We start from the raw sequence: 19,658 nt of genomic DNA, 5'->3' as shown, positions 1-19,658 counted from the left end.
GGATCGTCGTGTTTTCATTGTCATTTGCCTCTAGGTATATTTTCATTTCCTCTTTGATTTCTTCAGTGATCTCTTGGTTATTTAATAACGTACTGTTTAGCCTCCATGTGTTTGTGCTTTTCACGTTTTTTTCCCTGCAATTCATTTCTAATCTCATAGCGTTGTGGTCAGAAAAGATGCTTGATATGATTTCAATTTTCTTAAATTTACTGAGGCTTGATTTGTGACTCAAGGTGTGATCTATCCTGGAGAATGTTCCGTGTGCACTTGAGAAGAAAGTGTAATCTGCTGTTTTTGGATGGAATGTCCTACAAATATCAATTAAATCTATCTGGTCTATTGTGTCATTTAAAGCTTCTGTTTCCTTATTTATTTTCATTTTGGATGATCTGTCCATTGGTGTAAGTGAGGTGTTAAAGTCCCCCACTATTATTGTGTTACTGTCGATTTCCTCTTTTATAGCTGTTAGCAGTTGCCTTATGTATTGAGGTGCTCCTATGTTGGGTGCATATATAATTGTTATATCTTCTTCTTGGATTGATCCCTTGAACATTATGTAGTGTCCTTCCTTGTCTCTTGTAACATTCTTTATTTTAAAGTCTATTTTATCTGATATGAGTATAGCTACTCCAGCTTTCTTTTGATTTCCATTTGCATGGAATATCTTTTTCCATCCCCTCACTTTCAGTCTGTATGTGTCCCTAGGTCTGAAGTGGGTCTCTTGTAGACAGCATATAGATGGGTCTTGTTTTTGTATCCATTCAGCAAGCCTGTATCTTTTGGTTGGAGCGTTTAATCCATTCACGTTTAAGGTAATTATCGATATGTATGTTCCTATGACCATTTTCTGAATTGTTTTGGGTTTGTTTTTGTAGGTCCTTTTCTTCTCTTGTGTTTCCCACTTAGAGAAGTTCCTTTAGCATTTGTTGTAGAGCTGGTTTGGTGGTGCTGAATTCTCTTAGCTTTTGCTTGTGTGTAAAGCTTTTGATTTCTCCATCAAATCTAAATGAGATCCTTGCCGGGTAGAGTAATCTTGGTTGTAGGTTCTTCCCTTTCATCACTTTAAGTATATCATGCCACTCCCTTCTGGCTTGTAGAGTTTCTGCTGAGAAATCAGCTGTTAACTTTATGGGAGTTCCCTTGTATGTTATTTGTCGTTTTGCCCTTGCTGCTTTCAATAATTTTTCTTTGTCTTTAATTTTTGCCAATTTGATTACTATGTGTCTCGGCGTGTTTCTCCTTGGGTTTATCCTGTATGGGACTCTCTGCGCTTCCTGGACTTGGGTGGCTATTTCCTTTCCCCTGTTAGGGAAGTTTTCGACTATAATCTCTTCAAATATTTTCTCTGGTCCTTTCTCTCTCTCTTCTCCTTCTGGGACCCCTATAATGCGAATGTTGTTGTGTTTAATGTTGTCCCAGAGGTCTCTTAGGCTGTCTTCATTTCTTTTCATTCTTTTTTCTTTTGTCTGTTCCACAGCAGTGAATTCCACCATTCTGTCTTCCAGGTCACTTATCCGTTCTTCTGCCTCAGTTATTCTGCTATTGATTCCTTCTAGTGTAGTTTTCATTTCAGTTATTGTATTGTTCATCTCTGTTTGTTCTTTAATTCTTCTAGGTCTTTGTTAATCATTTCTTGCATCTTCTCGATCTTTGCCTCCATTCTTATTCCGAGGTCCTGGATCATCTTCACTATCATTATTCTGAATTCTTTTTCTGGAAGGTTGCCTGTCTCCACTTCATTTAGGTGTTTTTCTGGGGTTTTATCTTGTTCCTTCATCTGGTATATAGCCCTCTGCCTTTTCATCTTGTCTATCTTTCTGTGAATGGTTTTTGTTCCACAGGCTGCAGGACTGTAGTTTATCTTGCTTCTGCTGTCTGCCCTCTGGTGGTTGAGGCTATCTAAGAGGCTTGATGGGAGGCTCTGGTGGTGGGTAGAGCTGACTGTTCTGTTCTTTTTTTTAGATAGGATTTTATTTTATTTATTTATCTATCTATCTATTTATTTATTTATTTATTCAGCTGCGCCTCACGGCTTGTGGGATCTTAGTTCCCCAACCAGGGGTCGAACCCAGGCCCTTGGCAGTGAAAGCGCAGAGGTCTAACCACTGGACTGCCAGGGAATTCCCAATCATTGTTCTTGACTTCTTGGCACGTGACAATATGCATATGCCAATGTAACTCAAGAAGATAATTTAAACGGCAAAATCGAATCACATTGAAATTTGCAATTAAGTACTGCTTCTAGCCCACAGATTTCTTGCTTATATTTTTCAAAGACTTGGGATTTCATTACAAGTCTATCTTGGAACTGATTTAGTATCTTGTTTGAAATTATAACTAAAGAAATTTTAAAATAAATCTTTCCTTGGTACTTACTCCCCTGCCATTTAATTAATCCCAATTAATGAAGCAGAATTACTCCATATTTTTCAAACATGCATAAAATAAGGTTTAAGATTACACAGAACATAATAATTAATGTGTAACCAGCTCTAACACTATTTATAACATTTAAATGTTTTTCACAGATGTCACCCTTAAAACATTTCAACATACCTAAACAGAATAATATTGCAGTAAAGAGAGCAACTCATAATACAAGGAAACTATAGAAGAACCTTAAGAGTCAATACTATTAAAGAATTTTGAAAAGTTAATTTAGAGAGCTGTCCTTGATAACAGAAATTATAAAAGATTGTGACTTGGTTAAGAAAACTGCATACAGTCTCAAGTTGCTACAAAAATCCAGGAAGATAGGTATTAAAAAATAGATTAAGAAAAAATTACTCAAGATCAATATCCTTCTATCAGAAAAGAATTTCTCACAGAAGCTTTCAGAAAAGATTCCACTATTAAAATTTTGGGGAAATGAAATTATATGCATATGTCCTATTTTGAATAATCAAAACTCTTATTTAACCAGAGTTCTGGGCTTCCCTGGTGGCGCAGTGGTTAAGAATCTGCCTGCTAATGCAGGGGACACGGGTTAGAGCCCTGGTCTGGGAAGATCCCACATGCCGCGGGGAAACTAGGCCCGTGAGCCACAACTACTGAGCCTGTGCGTCTGGAGCCTGTGCTCCGCAACAAGAGAGGCCGCGATAGTGAAGAGGCCTGCGCACTGCGATGAAGAGTGGCCCCTGCTTGCCGCAACTAGAGGAAGCCCTCGCACAGAAACGAAGACCCAACACAGCCAAAAATAAATATAATAAATAAATAAATAAATAAAAGATTACTATAAAAAAAAACCAAAACAAAACCAGAGTTCTGATAATCAAGATATTCCTATTTTAAGTTTCAGCTCTTGACAAATCGTAATAAATTTTAAAGTTACAAAATCTTATTTACATTTTCAGTTAATTTTTACTTATATAACAAAGTTTTTGCTAATATATCTAATTTTCACAAATTATATTTTCTCCACAGCCCCATTTCCCCTCACCCTGAAACTTAGACTTGGGATTTGTCATCTGCTTCTTGATAACGTCATGTGCATAATTAAGAATGGTAGATGCTTTGCTTATTTTTACAATTAGTATAGCTATTGATATAGTCTGAATTAATTATTTTTCACAATTTACAGTCCTTCTACTTATAGTTTTTGTTGTTCTCAGGAAAGTTAAAAAAATGCTGTTAGCTTACACACTAGAAATCAAGAGCCTTACAAGTATTTTAAAGGGTACAACTGAAGTTAACAGGAGAAAAGGTCCTATTGCTTCATTTACTAATTTATTTTATTAAGCAAAGAGATAATTGTTCTTTCCCTGTTAAGGTAAGCATTGCATTTGCAACTCCTAACCTACATATACAGTGTTTTTCCAATGAAGTACACAGTTGGTTCATAAAACAATGAAAATTTCAAAGATAAGTGATAACTCATACTGTCCTATCATATTAGTAGACAAACTGACCTTAGTGTCACAAACCTATACATTATCCATAAAGTAGATTGAAATATAAAAATTTGCGACCTTGATTTTAAGTCTTTTTAAAAACATCCCCAGTTACTTGGAAAAGATGACATCAAACAAGAATAAAATAAAATAAAATAGTCATGAAATAAAAATTAAATAGTGTTTTAAAATCAGAATTCTGAGACTGAGTTATTCTGCTAGAAAGTTAGGAAAACATAATATATATTACACTATTTTAAGAACACAATAGATGAAAAACATTCTTTCCTTCAAGCAACATATTGGAAGATTCTATTAGAAACTGATAATTCAAATTAAAATTAAGGTACTTCATTGAAGCACTCTGCGGTACTTTTCTGCTAATACTCAAGGTATTTATTGATCAGTAGTCAACATATAATTAGATAATTTAATAAGAGTTTTATTCTACAAATAAAAGACAAAGTGCTCTAACTTATTAGGCCATAAATTCTTTATTAGATGAAATTACAAATGCTAGTCACAATTTAAAATACTAAATGCAACTTAGAGTTTTTTCAGTACTTTTTTATGCTTAAAAAGTCAACTATAAGAAAATAATGTATAATCTGAGTCCTAAATTAATTTAAAAATTTTCTAGTGTGACAAATTTCAACAAAAGTAAAACTTCTGTTTATTCTGACAAAAATGTTTACCACTATATACTTCAGAAATGTAAAAACAAAATGCAGACATCAGCACCACAAATTAAAGAGAACCAAAAGTGAAACAATGTACTGCAAGGCAGCAGACCCTTACTACCTGACTGAAATAAGAGGGATATTCTTACAAATGGTAAGAATTCCTAATGTGACAATATTCTGTGTGGGATGTTTTAAAGAGAGCTGAATTTCATGACAAACAAGAAATGTCTCATTTAAAATAAAGCAAAATTTTAGGCCCGGAAGTGCCCTGTATTTGAATGTGCCTTTTGGTGAACAATGATGGAATGCCTCTGCCAAGTCTGCATCCTGGGGCAGCGATTACCTGTCAACTACACAACCATCAGTGAAAGAGTACAAAGGAAACACGAATGCCTTAAGCTTGATATAGTTGATGATAAACTATATAAGGTAACATGGTACTTTAGCATAACTGAGAATCTGAATTTAAAGTACATTTTTCTATAAATGGACGATAATCTACAGTGAAGAAAACACTGAAGTGAAAAAAATCTGCTTTACACGTTTTCTGGGATGACTGGTTTCTTAATTCAAAATGATTATTCAATTCAGAATACATTGTCACAACACAGCACACTTTGCAACACTACAGTGATTTGATATATCAGAGAATAAAGTGAAAGGTGTCCTCAAATAATCTTTTATTAAAAGAAGTGAAGATCAGCATTTTATTCTGTGATATTTTTTGGTATTAGGATCTGATATTATGTATCAGACTATCCCACCTTTAGTAAATTATTTTCAACATTACAAGCCTGTAAGTCACATAGATATAATATGAAGTTTCACTTTACACAGTATCTCTTTTAAGGAAAATAGTTCAGATTGTCAACATGCAATTAAATAATAAGTGTGCCATCCAAACCATAGATTCTGGGTAAGTAACAAACATTTCTTCAAACGATAAGTCCAATATTACAAGAAAAATATCTTCCCACAAGCAGAGGTATACTTAAGGGGACAGCTAACCTGATTCGGAATCACTGCTGTCTGAAGAACTTGAATCACTGCTACTACTTTCAGACTCTGATGAGCTACTGCTGCTGCTACTGCTGCTGCTTTCACTCAGTCGGGAACCACTTCCAATGGCCTTGGATAATTGAGTTTTCTCAGCTACAAAATACGAAAAGACATTAAAAATGGCAGACATTAGGCACTTCCCTGCTGGTGCAGTGGTTAGAAATCCACCTGCCAGTGCAGGGGACACGGGTTTGAGTCCTGGTCTGGGAAGATCCCACACGCCGTGAAGCACCTAAGCCTGTGTGCCACAACTACTGAGCCTGTGCTCTAGAGTCCGCGAGCCACAACTTCTGAAGCCCATGCACCTAGAGCCCGTGCTCCGCAGCAAGAGAAGCCACCGCAATGAGAAGCGAACGCACCGCAACGAAGAGTAGCCCCCGCTCGCCGCAACTAGAGAAAGCCTGTGTGCAGCAACAAAGACCCAATGCAGCCAAAAATAAATAAATAAATAAATGTATTTTTTTAAAAAATAGCCGACATTAAATAGTTACAGGAACATTTTAAAAACCGCTACCTACGTTTTGTTTGATGTTTTCTAGAATTTAACTGATTGATATCCTGTAACCGCTTTTCCAATTCTTGTTTTTTCTGTGAATGAAGTTCTTCTTTGGACTTCATTATTCTCTTACCTGGGTGATTTAGGAGAAAAAAAAAAGAGTGAGTACAACCAAAAACTAACACAAATACCAGACTGATTTCTACTAATATAAAGAAATACATACCATGAAATTTTAGTGGTCTTTTTCTTAGACATGCAGCAACATATTTTTCCAGTTCTCTCAGTGTTGATGCTTTCAGTGTTTCAAAGTCTATCTCTATCTCATCAGGGTTGGAATTTCTCAGTGAAGGCTCTCTGGACTGTATTATATGAAGGACTTGCCCAAGTTTATCTCCAGGGAGTTTGTTTATATCCAAGCTTAACTGTCTTTTCTCATCATAGTTCATAGGTTTAGCATTATCTTTATCTTCAGATTTCGCAGTGAAGACCTGTTGTTTCCCCTTCTTTGGCTGACTGTAACAAAAGTTAAATTTAATCAAATGTATTTTAGATAATGTTATTTTAATAAGGCATCATTAAAGATACTTACTTGCACTTGGGCTTTTCCTTTATTTGCTTAAACTTTTTCCTTGGACTTTCATCTCTGTTATCAATCTTTTCTTTTTTCTTTTCCCTTTTAGACTTCTCATTCTTTCTCTTTAGCTTATCAAAAGGTACTTGGGACAGAACCTGTAGCTGTTGATGAACAGCTTTAAGCTGATAAAGGAAAAATTCTTTAAACATTCATGGCTCTAAATAATTAAAGACGGTAGAAAAAAATGAAGGCACTCAAAAGTCAACAGTATCCTTTGTGAAATTCATTTCCTTCAGGTTGATATTTCATTTCACAAATTCATTATTTTGAAAGGCGTATGTTAAATTTCAAAGACTACCATGTACTCAACCCATAAACTTAAATATTCATCTAAAAACAGACCAAGAATCATTAATTTTTCCAGGCAGTCTTAAGTCTTAAATCATTGATTTTTCAGGATTGAGCTCAAAGCAGGTTAACGTTTTATCACAAAAGGTAACAAATGTTAAATAAAGATCTCATCCATAAACTATCCAGGTTATGTCATATAAATTGTTTCAATGAGAATCAACTAATTGTGATTAGGAATATAAATAACAGAATTTTAAGATGTGTAGACTTTTGAGTAGGAAAAGACTATTAAACATAAAAAATGTGCCAATAAGTAAATAAAGTCACAGTTAATATGTGATCTAAATATAACAGCTTTTAATCTACAAATAGGATTTTATAATAGATCAGCAGCAGCAGCAACTCATAGAAAGAATATAAAATCTTTGTATCAATATAAACTACCACCTGCTCCTGAAGCTTTTCAAGACTCTGAGCTTGTTCATCTTCAGAATCACCAGAATAGTTATCTGCAGAGGAAGCTTCACTACTCCTTTCTCTACCAAGGGTTTCTGTGGTATCTGTTTTGATGTAACATACAGGCATACTCTCAACAGGTTCATCTGGGATCTTTGCAAAGTGCATTTCGAAAACCTCCTATAATGGAAAATCAGACTGTTAAGGTCTTCTGCGTTTCTGATTTAATGCAGCAATAACACCTTTTAAGAAAAGGTACATTACAGTGTCTTTTTTTTTTTTTCTGTCTGCACCTTGCGGCTTGCTGGATCCCAGTTACCCGACCAGGACTGAACTCGGCCCCTCGACAGTGAAAGCACAGAGTCCTAACCACCGGACCGCCAGGGAATTCCCTCAGTGTCATATTTTGATGAGAATTCTATTTTTCCTTGTGGTACTCATTTCACCATACATACATATATCATAATGTCGTATACCTTAAATTAATACTATGTCAATTATATCCCTATAAAACTGGAGGAAAAAAAGATTTACCAGAAATATAATAAGACTCATGCTTCCCTGCCTACCAACCTTAGCAACTTTTCTCCATTTTTCCAGGTAAGACAGACCTCTCAGATTATATAGGGGAAGTCCTTTTAAGATCTCCTGCCCTGTGGCTGGTGCATCATTCTACTACCTCCCAATGGCTTAGCCTCAAAAGTCCTTGAGCCTTCCCTTCAGTGGAACACTGACTCCAGTCAACCCTCTCTCAGATACCTACTGTCCTCTCTTCACTACTATTTCCCCAGTACCTTCTATATGCAGGGCAGCTTCATTAACAGATTTACTATGAATGGATGCTATGCCTCAGAAAACAAACAACCCCCACAATTTTAAGAGTATAAATTATGCTTTATTACTTGGCGGGGGTGGGGGGCGTATTCTTTATCTCTTGAGTTATGGTTCTAAAATTTTTAAACTATGTTCAGAGAAAACTCACTTTCAGAGCACAAGTAAAAACTCACCTGAAGCATTCTTGCCATTGTAACTACTTCATGATCTGGAGGATTGTATTTGTAGCAATTCATGAACATTAATCTAACATCTGCAGCAAATTCATACGCATTTTTATATTCTTGGTTATCCATTTTTGCCTAAATTAAGGAAAAATTACAGGATTCATCAACAATATAGTTCAATAATTATTTGAGCACCTATGTTAAGTGTTTATATTATGAAATAATTCAAACATACAGAGGAATAATAGATAATACCAAAACCAGATACCCACCATCCAGATTTGACAAACATTTAAATTCTGCTACATTTGTTTTGTATTTTTAGACTTTGAAAAAATCCAGTGAATTTTGACAAGTAGAGACAAAGGAGGGTGTTTCAAGTAAAGAAGAGAACAGGAACAAAACCAGGAAAAAAACAGTGTTTCCAGATAATCTTGGATAGACCAGTTTGATTGTAGGAAAACAATGAATAAATAAACTCCTTAAATGAGCCTTGAACATCTAAATGAAAGGTTTATACTGTATTAAAATTCTCCTGGGAATGAAAAGACATTAAAAATTGAACAGAAGAGAAATATCAGGATGGGTTACATTTTTAGGCAGCTGCATATAAAGTGGATAGAAGTGAGGACGCAGAGTAGCCAGTGAGGCAGCCACTATAAAAAGAAAAATGAGCAGTCAAGAAAATCCTATAGACTGCTGGGCAAAACAAGTGTATATTAACAGACAATCCATGAATAAATACAAAAGGCCAATAAACAAATACAGCATGCCAGACATCATTTGTAATTAAAGAAACACAAAACTAAAACAAGAAACATAATTTTCTACCACTCAGATCACTGGCAACTGGGAATAATTTCAGAGAACTAAATTAAATAAAGTCACTATCTTCTTATCCCTGGAATTCTATAATAGCCTCCTAAATAACCCAGTCTCCACATTGCTGCTACAGAAGTTACTGTAGGAATCAAATATGAGGACATAATCCTCATGTTTAATGCCAGCTCTAGGCCCCTACAATGAGGGTCTTTCATGTTCAAGCCCCAGTTTCCTTCCAGTCTCATTTTCCCCTACTCATTGCTTCATATTGTGTGTCTCATGTTGGCTTAAATATTGTATTCTGGATGTTTTTATGATCTGAGGGCCTTCCAAGTTGCTCCCCCTGCCTGGAATGTCCTATAACTCAGGGGTCCCCAACCCCCAGGCCTGTCAGGAACCAGGCCGCACAGCAGGAGGTGAATGGCAGGTGAGCAAGCAAAGCTTCATCTGCTCCTCCCCATCGCTCGCATTACCGCCTGAACCATGCCCCCACCGACCCGTCCATGGAAAAACTGTCTTCCACGAAACCAGTCCCTGGTGCCAAAAAGGTTGGGGACCGATGCTATAACTTACTAAGTCTTACTTATCCTTTAAGACTCAGCTCAGGTTTACCTATTTCAGGTATTGTTTCATGACCTCTCATGTAAGTATTAGGGGAAAGTAGAAAAGCATATTTTGAAGAGATAATGCTTAAAATTTTTTTAGAACTTAAAACATGAGCTTCAGTTTGAAAGTGCTAATTTCCAATCAAGATGAATAAAATTAAATGCACAACCAGCGAGAGGAAAGACAGACTGCCTACAAAGGGATGACAAGTAGACTGACAGCAGACTTCCTAGCAGCAACAATAAATGCCAAAGGATATTGTCCTAGGGCTGAGGGAAAATAACTGGTCATTCTAGAATTCCATAGTCAGTTAAAGAACCATTCAAGAATAAAGACAAAATACAGACACTTTCAGAGATAAGACTATTAAGAGTTTACTACCTATAAATGCTCATGGAAGAACCACTGATGTCGGCACTTCAGCAAAAAGAAAAACAAACTAAGAGGGGAAAGAGTAAGAAGCAAGAAATGAGGGTGAGCACAAAAATTAGTAACATGTTAATAAACAATGTTGATGATGAAATAGTAAAACAAAACTGTGTTTAAAAGAACCAAACTTCTAGACAATAATAAAGAACACGAAGTACAATGAGTAGTCATTCAGGAGGAACACAGAGATAATGCATCATTTTGAAAATGCTACAGTTCTACTCTTTTAGTAGTTTCCCTTAAAATGAATATACATAATTAAATTTTTCCAATAATTTAAAGCTTCCAAATCAGCAATAAAGAAAACTTACCAATCTGGCAGAAGACCAAAAAATGCAGAGAGGATTAGAAACCACATAAATGCCTTGGCAAAAAAACCTTTTCTGTATTATAATTATGCAAATTAAAAATACTTTTAATATATAACAAGAAAATATCTACAAAGTGAAAATTCAGGGTACAGAGTTGTATTACATACTGTAACTCAAACATTGTGGTAAATAACCATGAATGTGTTTGAACTGAAGAAAATAAAAAGATGCACTTTAAAATGTTCCCATGATTTACTTCAGGTGGTATGACTACTGGTGATTTTTTCTTTTATCCTTTTCTGAATTTTAAATTTATGATGACAAGATTACTTTTATAATCAAGAAAAGAAGTTCCTCCTATTAACACAACATTTACCTTGATGGTTCCAAGATCCATTGGATTTTTCACAATATCATAGTAGTTATGGAGTCCCAAAGCATTAACGTCAACAGGATTATAAAAGGGCCATGCATATGACAAGTGTTTCTTTGCAAGCATTTCTTTAAGAATCTCATTACAGTGCCTTAATTGTTCGGTTACTTTAACATTCTTTACAACTTTATATTGTTGTTGAGAATCCGTCAAAACATTTGTCAGAACATTTTCTTTTATAGGTGGCATTTTCCCTGATTTTTTTTCTGTAAGTGTTGGGGAAGATTCACCACTTGCTTTAACTACTGAAGCTGTAGGAGTTGTTGTATCTGCTTTCCTCTTCACATCCTTTGTAACATAAAACAAAACAATTTAAAAACAAAAACTATATATAAGGTGACATTCAGAGCAACAGTTTTCATACTTTGATCATTACCCTTATCAGTTAAAAAAAGGAAATGATATTTAGCACTAAGTCTTCCATGTATTAAATATTAGTAAAGGTTAATTTTTCTTCCATAGGTAAAATAAATAGTTCAGATATTTCCTTCCCACATCCCAAAGAACTGTCTGGTACAAACCTTTGAGACCAATGAAAGATGGGGGGAAAAAGTCATGGTTATATCAAAAACAGTTTCTGAATACCTGAAACCAGCTAGGGTATACAATTTCAAAAAAGAAAATTATCAACCCACCAAGCTGTGAGCCAATAAAAGTTATATCACCCAAAAAAGAAAAAAAAAAGTAGTTGGACAACTGATATTAATACTACAAAGATACTAAATCAGTTCAAATTCTACCTAAGAAATCTCTAAACTTTGGTTTGCCTCCCAGGTCTCTGTTCACAAAATGTACACAGACAAGAAGATTGACTGCTGTATGCTGAAGATCAATTTTCTTATCAACTTAAAAAAAGGTATAAACTAACACACCACTGTAAAGCAATTATACTCCAATAAAGATGTTAAAAAAAAAAAGGTACAGACATCATAACAAACTTACACTGAAACATTTTAATGCTACAGTAAACTTACTTGGGTGCCTGTTTGTGAGGCAGAGTTCAGTAGAGCACTTTGTGCCATGTTTGAAGGAGAAATAAATGTTTCAGGAAATACAGAGGGAATTGCTTGCTGCTTAAGTATTTTTTCCAGTGCTTTGAGGGATTGTTTTTCTTTAACAGAAATGGCTACATTCTGTTGAGTATCTAGTAAAGTGTGAACCAGAGTCAGTATCTGAGTAAAACATAAAACTATTTTTCTTTTAGCATTCTATTTTAATACATTTAGTTCAGCTTTTAAAAATATAAACACAGTTTACACTCCCATTCCCCTTTGAAACCCTCCCACACATACTTGCTGACAGTGTTAGACTGATTTAGATATAATACTGGAGACTTCAAAACCTGTTATATTAATGGTAGGTTTATCAATTTTATTCAAAAAGGTGCATGGCTCAAACTCAGACTAACAGAGCTCTGTGATTTTAGCTTCAGGTTGCTGTAAACCCGAGCAAAAATTTCAGACACCCTGGTGATAACTATATGGTACTACGTGAGGTCTTCAGAATGCTCTGCATAAATATCCTAGGACATTTGTTTCAGATAGTCCATCACTGGCTAACAAAGAACAACACATGTGAACATAATTCTCTTATCAAAGGAACATTTGTGCATGTTCTTTTGCCCTATATGTTCCCAGACAGCGCTAGGACTGGAGACATTTGGATCACATCACCTTGAAATCTATTACAGTCAGCACTCAGTATCCATAAGTTCCACATCTGCGGATTCAACCAACCTTGGATACAACACTCAGAGGCAACCCACGGATATGGGGGACCACTGTAGTATGCCATTTTATATAAAGAACTCGAGCATCCGAAGATTTTGGTATCCAGGATGGGTCCTGGAGCCAGTCCCTTGTGGATTCTGAGGGATGACCGTATTTCAAAAGCCCATCCTTCCATCTAGGCAACTCTATTCTTCTAATTGCCCAGGCCAAAAACTTTGGAGTCATCTGTGACTCCACTCTCTCTCAAACCCAATTTCCAATCCATTAGCAAACTTTTTTGCTCTATCTTCTTATCCAGAATCCAACTATTATTATAGGTGGTAATGACCCTGAATTACTGCAGTAGCATCCTACAAGGCCTTCTTTCCTTCTGCTTTTTACATCCTATAGTCTATTCTCAAAACAGCAAGCAAAGGGATCTTTTAAAATTCAAATAAGATCATGACACTTCTGCTCAATGTCCAGTGGTTTCTAATCTTCTCTCCAAGTAAAAGCCAAAGTCCTCACAATGGCTTGTAAGGAACCATATGACCTCTCTACTTTTTCCCCCTACCTCTGCGCTCCTTCCAACCTCACTTTCTATCACTCTTCCCCTCACTTATTTCACTCCAGACTACTGGCCTGCTGTCCTCAAGTTTGGTAACCATAAGCAGACTATTTGCTCTGCCTGGCAGGAGACAGCCTCATGGCTCACTTCAACACTCCCTTCAGGCTTTACTCAAATGTCACCTTCTCAAGCCACCCTGTATAAAGCAACCCTCTCTATTCCACTACTCTTTAGTTCTCTTATTTTTTCCATGTCATTATCATATTTGACATATAACATATAGCATCCCTGACTCTCCAAATTCTATAAATCTGGGAGTTAACAGAACACAGATGGACTTTACGAAAATATCTAATATCAAGCCCTAAAAAATACCTCAATATTTAGAGATTGAGTAGAAGAGGATGATAAGGCCAAGAAGACTATAGAATGGGAAGCAAACCCTCACAACTAGTGTGCACCAAGAAATAAAGGCATTTCAAGAGACAGTAGCCTTCTAAAGCAACTGATAGGGATCAAGAAATGAGAACAGAAAAATATTACTTAAATTTAGCAACATAAAGACTACTGACAAGAACCTTTCTAGTGATGTAGTAAGACTAGAACCTATACTGAAGTGAGTTCATGAGTATGTAAGAGGAAAGCAAAAAACAGAACAGTGGCTAGAAGGATATACAGAAAAGGTGAGTTTTAAAGATGAGATACTAGAGCATGTTTATAGTATATTAAAACTATCCTGATAGAGAATGAAAGATTAATGACGCAGGAAGCAAAGGGGATAAGCAAAGGAATAAAATCCTTAAGAAGGTAAGGAGGGAAGCAAGATCCAGGTCATAAATGAAGGCAATGGCCAAAAGTGATGGAAGGGAAAAGGCCTTTGCCCTAGCTGACCCCTCTGCCTGGAATGTTCTTTGTTCAAATCTTAACTTCTCAATGAGGCCTAGTTTGAACCTATCATGTATGTCTCTCTTTCACTACTAGAATGTAAACTCCGAGATGGCAAAAGTTTTTGTTTTGTTCATTGATATATCCCAAGAATACAGAACAGTGTTCTGGGACAAAAGAGGTACCCAAATATTTGTTCAATCAGTAAGTCAACACCAATTCAATTCAAAGTACTACTTAAAAAATTTTTTTTCTTTGCCATAAAGTATCAACATGTAACCACATTATTTAGACTAGCTACTGTCACATGGCAGTTTCCCTACCACTGTGCATAAAAAATGACATGACTTAGGCAGTAGAAAGCTCCTACTAAAAGTTACTTGGAAACATAGACCTTCACACCAAAGCAAAATCCTACCTATCTGTCCAGGCCAAACTGAAGTTCTATCACCTCTAAAGCCTTTCCCAGCTTTTCCAGTGCAAGTCAATTTCTCACTCTTGAACCATAGCACACACCACGTGTAATTTCACCTGACACTTATTGTAATGCATTGCATTATTTTAAGAAGTTTTATTTCTAACTTAAATGTAAATTTAAATTGAGAGTTAGGGTGGTTATACTTTTTTGTAGTCCCAAAGTACGTGCCTTATAGGGACAAACATCCAAGTAGGTACTGACAGAAAAACAAAGTCAAAGAACTTTCATCTAAGGGAAACCTATGCTTTTAGCAATAACCTGAGCACCTGAAATAAGTAGCTACAACTTAACCATCAAGAAACTGTTAAAGTGTTGTTTTAAAGGAAAACATTCTAAAGGTAAGTAATTTTCACCTTGCTAGAGATAATATTTTAAGTCAGCAATAATTATCACCTTGTTTTAACAATTTAAGTAACATACTGATCTATGTGTTTTTTGCCTCACAAGTGCTTATTTTAAACCTCTTGTGGAAACCTATGCTCATATTGTAGACTTACGATCAATCTTCTCCAAAAATAATAAAATAAAAACTTTATTAAATAGCGAGTATCTCACAGGATGGATGGAAAGCAAGCTATAAGTCATGACCCATCCTAAAGATCTATTAACAACCAGCAAAAAAGTACATCATACTATCAATAAAACAACCTCAACCATCACCTGAATTAGTACAAGTCTCATATGTCCCAGCCACTTAACATATACTTTACAAAAATTTACAACCATGAAAGCTAAATATTTTCCAGATATTATAGATGAGGAAACTAACATGGAATGATTAAGGAACTTGACCAAGGTTTACAGCTTCAGTGACCCAAAGATAAACCAACATTTGACGTATGACAATCTTGATTAACCTCTACAATAAACCAATCTGAATACTTAAGATTAATTTTATAACTTCATATTTAAATATTAGAATTATTAGCTGTAAAACATCTCCCGCTAAAGTTCTGAGTTCAGAGCTAGAAAAAGAGAATCTTCAGACCCAACAGCAACACTTCATTCTTAGCTATGGGATCTTCTGATACAGAGAAAAGCTGGCAATTTTGGCCCTTTTAATTAGTATAGCACAGATACATGATCCACTAAAATAGTAATAGCAACTATGAATTATTTGGTGCCTACTATGTGAATGGCACTATTCTATAGGAAACTTTGCTCCAAGGCCATAATCTATACAGTCCTCCCAATCTTGTATGATAGCCATCCTTGAGCTCAAGGTTTAGCAGATTGTTTAAAGGGACATTTTAGATGTAGAAGGACTTCTAGACGTCTACCTCCTTTCAGGTATTTATTATTTATTTATTTATTTTTATTTATTAATTTTTTTGGCCATGCCGCATGGCTTGCAGGATATTAGTTCCCCGACCAGGGATCGAACCCGGGCCCTTGGCAGTGAGAGTGCCAAGTCTTAACCACTGGACCGCCAGGGAGTTCCCAGGGATTTATGATTTAATTCTAGTCATTATACTTACACACACATTCAAATATATATGAAAAAGAGAAAGAAAGAGAACATAAACCTTTTCTTGCTTACCTTTCTTTATTCTTTCCTTACCACCCACAACTTGCTCTTCTTGTGGCATCTGAGATAATTTCTGCTTGAACAGCTTTTCTAGAGCTTGTGCCATAAGAACAATGTCATCTCCAGGCTAGAAATTATATAAAATGTAACATAAGTTTACACAGTATGGTCACTGTATCAAATTTCTATAATTCAGGCTACCTTAGTGAAGTACCATAGTACTCTTAGACAGTATTTACTAAACAGTATTTATCGCTTCTAAATTAAGTATAGCAGCTCACATTTAAAATTCTAACATCCTACCCCTATAACTTCTAAAAAGGACTGAGGATGCCATTCTGAGCACTAGAGGGTTAAAATCCAACCAATCCTACTAATACAAAAAGGTATTAGAAATTAGAATTTCTACCTTACAAATAGGTTAAAGCAAAACTTGTTCATGGCTATAAAAAGTACCTCATGGTTTGACCTGATGTGATTCAATTTTCAATTAACTAAGCAATAAAGTGACACTGTAGAGCTAAGTTTTAAATCTTAACTATCTGCTTAGAAGTCTTCATCTTGCTTTACTTGACTACTGAGAAAAAACTAAATTACAAAGCAAAGCTTAAAGCAGACACCTATTTCTAAGTTAGGTAGTTCAGGAAAATTACGGAATTTTGTTTGAAAAAATTAAATGTAAGAGGACTCTTTACAATTATTAAATTAAAATGAAATTTGCCAATGGTACTTTCAGAATACCATTAGTTCTGATTTTTAAAAAATTCATATTAGCTAATAGTCTTAAATCTATTATACATAAGGTGGCACTGATGATTACCTTGGAAACTAAACCAACATTTCTATTACATTTCAGTGTCACTAGTGATTTTGAATAAATGGAATATAAGTTTTAAAATTTTTAGATAGCATAGAACAGCTTGAAAAGGATGCAGTACTTAGGCAAACAGGAATCCTATATGGAGGAAAACTGAATACACAAATCCAATTTTATGGATGAAAACAAAAGTGAAGATTAAGTTCAAAGTGTCCACATATATTATCATACAGGCTAACACGTTAACACAAATGCAAAACTACTACTGAGATATAACACAATGTGTCTGATCTTTAAGTTAACTTGTATGAAGTTTAGAAGTATGTAATTTGGGCTTCCCTGATGGTGCAGTGGTTAAGAATCTGCCTGCCAATGCAGGGGACACAGGTTCAAACCCTGGTGTGGGAAGATCTCTCTTGCCGTGGAGCAACCTAAGCCCGTGCACCACAACTACTGAGCCTGCACTCTAGAGCCCGTGCTCCGCAACAAGAGAAGCCATGGCAATGAGAAGCCCGCGCACCGCAACAAAAAGTAGCCCCCACTCACCGCAACTAGAGAAAGCCCGCGCCCAGCAACAAAGACCCAACTCAGCCAAAAATAAATAAATAAATAAATTCATTGAAAGAAAAAATAAGTATGTCATTTGTTTGGCTTCTTAGATTATAACTACAGATCCATACCATAAAAATTTAACCAAGATTAGTGTATAATAAGATTTATCATTCATATTATAACTAAAATGGCAGAAGTGTAGGAGAGAACATTTTGAGATAACACTTTATTCACAGAAACCAGCAATCATTAGTATTTTATTTTTTAAAACACAGTAAGCCATTATAGCTATTCAGACAAAAATACAGCAAAAAATATGGCAAAATGAACGAATACTGATACATGAAAATTAGGAAATAAAGTAAAAAACATTATCTTTAAAAATATGGAATGTACCCCAAATCAAGACTTGAAATTTGAAATCAGCACACTTGTTTATACACATCTCTTTGCTCTGTATGTAAGAGCAAAGAATTAGCAAGTATAGCATAAGGCTTACAGACCTTGTTGTATAAATAACAATTTGAAAACATTGTATTGAAGTCTTCTATACATTCCGAAGCTTTCACATAATATTTATGTTCCAAGCGATTCTTGATTGTATTTAAATCCATTGGGCTTTTTATAATGGTATAATAATCCTATGGTGTAAGAAGAAATTCTAAATGTTAGTAGTAAGAATGAATTCACTACAACAATTGGTACACAAAGAAATTTAAGAAGCTATACACCTGTAACTAGAGAGAGCAATTGATTAAAAGCGATAATATAGAAACCAAAACCTTTTGCGATGAGAAACAAAGTAGATTACCATGGCATTTTTCTTCAGAGAGAAGGAAAAAAAAAAAAGCCAATAAAGAAAGAATAACGAAATAATATAAGAGTAGAACCATCCTGGAAAATAACAAGGGCATGAAGAAAAAGAAACTAGAATTTATGAAGTCTGACAAATCCAGAGTACAATCCCAGCTCTACAGTTTACTAGTTATATTACAAATTACTTAACCATTCTGTTATCAAATGGCTAAAAATTCCTAATATAAGACCTAAAGTTGAATTCTGTATGTGAAACACCTAAATCTGTCAGGACGTGTCAAAAGTGACTTCTTGGAGAAGGGAACACTTATGACAACCTTACACCAAAAGGTCAAGGGACATATGCTATAAACAAGAAAGCATATGTTGATACTTACAATTTACCACAACTTGCTAAAATGAGAATTTCAGTGCTCAGAAAAATGAGTTTTTTGTTTTAGGAAAAAATACTCGTTGGGATATTCTTTAGTGGTGCTGAATAATTTGTTTACTAAGTTAAATATATTTCATAATATTATTTCTATCAGAGGATATTTATAGGGTTTTACTTGTTTTAAACTAACATAATTATAAGACACACTCACAGGCAACTTTAGTTTGACAGCATCCACAGGCTGCTGAAAAGGCCAGGAAAAATTATGCTTCCTCAAAGCCTTCAGGACAACTTTTTGTAGATACTGCAGTTGATTTGTCCATCGCCCATTTTTCTTAGTATTTATATATGCTGGTGGTGGAGGGTTAACAATAGCTGTTTGTCGACTTGGCAGAGACATTCTCAACTGCTTCAAGTCCTTATAGTCTAATGTTGTCTATAGGTACATGCCCTAAAAAACAAAAAAAAAGAAACCAGAAAACAAACAGCAAAAAAACAGTTATTTTCAAAGCACCTTTAAAATGGTTTTTATAGGAACAGAAAAGTTTTCTTCAAGAGTAGCAGATTTCAGGCTTCCCTGGTGGCGCAGTGGTTGAGAATCTGCCTGCTAATGCAGGGGACACGGGTTCGAGCCCTGGTCTGGGAGGATCCCACATGCCGCGGAGCAACTAGGCCCGTGAGCCACAATTGCTGAGCCTGCGTGTCTGGAGCCTGTGCTCCACAACAAGAGAGGCCGCGATGGTGAGAGGCCCATGCACCGCGATGAGGAGTGGCCCCCACTTGCCGCAATTAGAGAGAGCCCTCGCACAGAAGCAAAG

The 19,658-nt window shown here is 35.5% G+C and overlaps 1 protein-coding gene across 1 annotated transcript in view; it reads right to left on the bottom strand.

Annotated features, from left to right (window-relative positions):
• The window catches only part of BRDT (bromodomain testis associated), a 49,524-nt gene extending 30,269 nt beyond the window's left edge, over nt 1-19,255 (bottom strand). The window contains exons 1-11 of the mRNA XM_057552593.1: nt 19,052-19,255; nt 18,155-18,292; nt 16,295-16,409; nt 12,089-12,258; nt 11,058-11,411; nt 8,520-8,648; nt 7,504-7,692; nt 6,721-6,887; nt 6,355-6,644; nt 6,151-6,261; nt 5,582-5,725 (exon numbers count right to left, since the gene is read on the bottom strand). Of these exons, the coding sequence (XP_057408576.1) occupies nt 5,582-5,725; nt 6,151-6,261; nt 6,355-6,644; nt 6,721-6,887; nt 7,504-7,692; nt 8,520-8,648; nt 11,058-11,411; nt 12,089-12,258; nt 16,295-16,409; nt 18,155-18,292; nt 19,052-19,240 (1,996 nt within the window). The 5' untranslated portion in view covers nt 19,241-19,255. The remainder of the gene's footprint in view (nt 1-5,581; nt 5,726-6,150; nt 6,262-6,354; nt 6,645-6,720; nt 6,888-7,503; nt 7,693-8,519; nt 8,649-11,057; nt 11,412-12,088; nt 12,259-16,294; nt 16,410-18,154; nt 18,293-19,051) is intronic.
• Between the last annotated feature and the right edge of the window lie 403 nt (nt 19,256-19,658).

Source organism: Balaenoptera acutorostrata, chromosome 1 (genome assembly GCF_949987535.1).
Source record: "Balaenoptera acutorostrata chromosome 1, mBalAcu1.1, whole genome shotgun sequence".
NCBI lineage: Eukaryota > Metazoa > Chordata > Mammalia > Artiodactyla > Balaenopteridae > Balaenoptera > Balaenoptera acutorostrata.
This window is presented reverse-complemented; position numbering and strand designations above follow the sequence as displayed.